Source organism: Arachis hypogaea, chromosome 1, assembly GCF_003086295.3.
Source record: "Arachis hypogaea cultivar Tifrunner chromosome 1, arahy.Tifrunner.gnm2.J5K5, whole genome shotgun sequence".
Taxonomy (NCBI): domain Eukaryota; kingdom Viridiplantae; phylum Streptophyta; class Magnoliopsida; order Fabales; family Fabaceae; genus Arachis; species Arachis hypogaea.
The window spans coordinates 64,870,716-64,874,682 of NC_092036.1; the positions used below are offsets into that span (position 1 = coordinate 64,870,716).

Below are 3,967 nucleotides of genomic sequence, written 5' to 3' on the forward strand. Positions count from 1 at the left end.
TAAGGCAAACTAGATATGACATTGATCTTAGCTGGATCTACTAAAATACCATCTTTGGAAACAATATGTCCTAAAACAATGCCTTGCCTAACCATAAAATGACACTTCAATTTAAGACAAGGTTTGCTTTAGTGCATCTTTCCAAAACTTTCTCAAGGTTATCCAAGCAATGATCAAAAGAGTCTCCATAGACACTAAAGTCATCCATGAATACTTCCATGCATTGCTCTAGAAAGTCCGCAAATATGCTCATCATGCACCTTTGGAAAGTCGTCGGTGCATTGCATAAGCCAAATGGCATACGCTTATAGGCGTAGGTTACAAAGGGGCAAGTAAATGTTATTTTTTCTTGGTCTTCTAAAGCAATGTGTATTTGGAAGTACCCCGAATAGCCATCTAGAAAACAATAGTGAGACTTACCCAATAGTCGATCAAGCATTTGATCGATAAACGGTAGTGGAAAATGATCCTTTCTAGTTGCCGTGTTCAAGCGTCGGTAGTCAATGCACACCCGCCATGAATTTTGCACCTGTGTAGCTATGAGCTCCCCGTTATCCTCCTTGATGGTGGTCACCCCGGACTTCTTTGGCACAACTTGGATGGGACTTACCCATTCACTATCCGATATGGGGTAAATGATGTCTGCTTCTAGTAATTGGGTGACTTCTTTTTTCACAACCTCCAAAATTGTAGGATTTAGTCTTCTTTGAGGTTGTCGAACGGGTCTGGCTCCTTCCTCTAGGAATATCCGGTGCTCACACACTTGGGGGCTTATGCCCACTAGATCTGCCAAACTCTAACCTATGGCCCTTTCGTTCTTCCTCAAAACATGGAGCAACCTTTCATCTTGTTGAGGAGTGAATTCCCTTGCAATAATCACCGAGAACTTGTGGGCTTCATTAAGGTAGAAGTGCTTTAGGTGGGACGGTAGTGGCTTCAATTTAATATTTTGCTCTTGATTTGACACTTGAGCTTCTGGTTGGGGTGGGATGTTTTCTTCACTTGATTCTTCAATCATATGCTTCTCATCTAGCTTTGCATAATGCACCTCAGCCACAACATTGTCAATTAAGTCACACCAGAATATAGAGTGATTTTTCGGTGGGTGCCTCATTGCTTCATCTAGGCTAAAACTTACGACTCTCCCGTCAATCACAAATGAATATGTTCCCGAATAGACATCCAATTTGAATTTAGAGGTCCTCAAGAATGGCCTCCCAAGTAGGATGGATGATGTCCTTTCGGATTCACTTGGTGGTATCTCAATGATATGAAAATTAATGGGGAATATCAAACCCTTTATGTTTACCATCACATCTTCCGCAATACCCGTCACGGTTATTATGCTTTTATCCTCTAAGACAAACCTAGCCGCCGACCGCTTCAATGGTGGTAGCTTCAATATATGATAAACGAAAAGAGACATAATACTAACACATGCACCAAGATCACAGATACAATCAATGAATTGAACACCATCTATGGTATAAGTAACCATGCACGGGCCCGGATCACCACATTTTTCCAGTAATGCTCCCATCAAAGCCGAAATAGAACTCCCCAATGGGATTGTTTCTGGCTCATGAATTCTATCTTTGTTCATACACAAGTCCTTAAGAAAGTTAGCATATTTAGGTACTTGGTGGATGGCATCAAAGAGAGGGATAGTTACCTCAACTTTCTTGAACATTTCTACCATCTTGCGGTCAAGTTCTATACGCTTCTTAGCCTTCCTTGCTACTGTAGGAAATGGGATTGGTTGAGCAAGTTCTTCTTTCACAATTTTCTCATCTTTGGAGGTTTCACTTCTTGGTTGAGGGGCTTCATCTTCAACTATCTCTTGTGCCTCATCTTCCTCTTCAACTTCTTCTATCTTGATTCCCTCCTCATCTTAAGCAACTATTATAGGGCTTGGTGCCTTCGGCCTCCTCTCTTGCAATTTGGTTCCAGACCTCAAGGTAATGGCATTGATGCCACCTTTGGGGTTGGGTAGAGGTTGAGAGGGAATGACGCTAGAACTTGAGGCTTGAGGAGTGGGGGTAGAGGGCTGTTCCAAACAGGCTACAAGGGCTTGAAGAGTGGATGTAAGGCCGGTGAGACTAGAGGTAAGTGTGTTTTGAAGTTCTCTTTGTCCTTAGAGAATGGAACGAAGTGTATCATATTGGTTGGAGGGGGTGGAAGGATAGGTGATTTGAGGGGCTTGTGATTGGTTGGGTTGAGGTGGTTGTCTTTGATGTGGTGGTTGGTAGGTTTGGTAGTTTCTTCCTTGGTTTTGTTGAAGATATGGTTGGTTTTGTGAGTATCGGTTTTGTGAATTATTGTTGTTCCATCTTTGGTTGCCCCCATTGTCTCTTCCTCTTTGTTGGTAATTGTCACGCCACCCTTAGTTGCCATTATCTCTCCATCCTTGGTTATAATTGCTACCCCTTGATTAGAATTGCCTCCTTATTGGGGATACCCTTGGTTGAAGTTGCCGCCTTGTTAGTAAGGACCTTGACTCGGGCGGTCATAGAAATTGTAGGTAGCCGCTAGGGTATTATCTTCTTGGAAGTTGGGGCACTCATTCGTGTAATGTGAGTAACAAGAGCAAATCCCACACACACGTTGGGCCACCAATTGTTGACTTGGTTGAGATTGAGGTTGTGGTTGATATTGATGTTGAGGTTGTTGTTGGCCAAGTTGGAGTTGCTTAAGAATGATTGTCATCTCGCCTAAGAATTTGGCAAGGGCGCGGTCTCACTACTAGAAGATACTTCATTTACGGTCTTTGGATGGTAGGTCCTCCGTCTAGCATGTTGAGTGGACTCGGCCAAGTCAGTAATGAGTTGCCATGCCTCCTCCGCCGTCTTATACTTTGACAAGGAACCATTGCTTGAAGCATCTAATAGAGTCTTGTCTTGTGGTCTCATTCCTTGAGACACATAGCTAAGCAGAACTTGAGTATCAATCATGTGGTTGGAACATGAGTCTAGAAGTTTGCAAAATCGTTCCCAATACTCGTATAGAGTTTCTGTATCACCTTGGACAATGCATGATATCTCTTTTCTTAGCTTGTCCGTCATTTTCACAGGTAAGAATTTATCTAGAAACTTCCTCCTAAGCAAGTCCCAATTGGAAACAACCTCACTAGGCAAAGTGTCAAACCACTCCTTGGCTCTTCCTTCAAGAGAGAATGGGAAGGCAAACAACCATATAGCAACCTTGTCGGATCCTTTCTGCCTAGTTGTTGAGCACACACCGTGAAATTCCTTGAGATGTCTAATAGGGTCTTGTGCGGTCTTTAACTCAAAGTTTGCATTCAAGTTGGGGTGAAGCACATGAAGAGGTTGGAGAACAAAGTCCGGTGCACCCACTTCCTTGAGAGTGACTCTCCTTGGAGCGGCCATAGTGTCGGCACCTAGATCAAGAGAAGAACTATTAGTAGTATCAACGGAAGAGTATATAGTGCCTTCTTTGAATGACGATTCAGAATTGACCTCGGATACGGTTGGTGAATTGGTAAAAACCTTTTCACCTTCCTCAAAGGCTAACCACCTCCGAGCTTGCCTGATGTGAAGTAAAGTTCTTTCAATTTTCGGAGCAAATGGGACTAAGCTCGGATCCGGTAGTGAACGCGTCATACAAGGAAGGGAATGTAGAGCTCATGACAACAATTGAAATAGACAAAGACTAATTCTAACTATCAATAAAACAAACAAACAATCAAGAGAAAATGCACGTATGTACATGTCAACATATTCACACTAATCAATAACATGGCACACATAAGCAATTCCCCGACAACGGCGCCATTTGATGTTAGAACTTTGTTATGTCGGTATAGAAGGCATCAATAAATCCAATCGTGAGTATAGTCTAACCGACACGCAAATTTCATACAAACAATTCTACAATCTATAACCGAGAGTATGTGTACCGAGTCGTCTTCCCTAGGAATTGCCTTATAATGTACATCATTGATTAGGAA

General features: G+C 42.5%; 1 protein-coding gene across 1 annotated transcript; it reads right to left on the reverse strand.

Annotated features, from left to right (window-relative positions):
- Positions 1-796: 796 nt before the first annotated feature.
- Positions 797-3,620, reverse strand: LOC140183511 (uncharacterized). The gene is made up of 2 exons (XM_072231960.1): positions 2,763-3,620; positions 797-1,873 (listed from the first exon to the last, which is right to left on the reverse strand). The coding sequence occupies exons 1-2, from the start codon at positions 3,618-3,620 to the stop codon at positions 797-799; spliced, it is 1,935 nt and encodes a 644-aa protein (XP_072088061.1).
- Between the last annotated feature and the right edge of the window lie 347 nt (positions 3,621-3,967).

Excerpts from the sequence above, each read along its gene's own strand:
- LOC140183511 (XM_072231960.1), bottom strand. The coding sequence starts at position 3,620 with ATGACGCGTTCACTACCGGATCCGAGCTTAGTCCCATTTGCTCCGAAA. Across the intron at positions 1,874-2,762 it reads GGACCTACCATCCAAAGACC|ATAGAAGAAGTTGAAGAGGA; the intron begins GTAAATGAAGTA and ends GAGGGAATCAAG.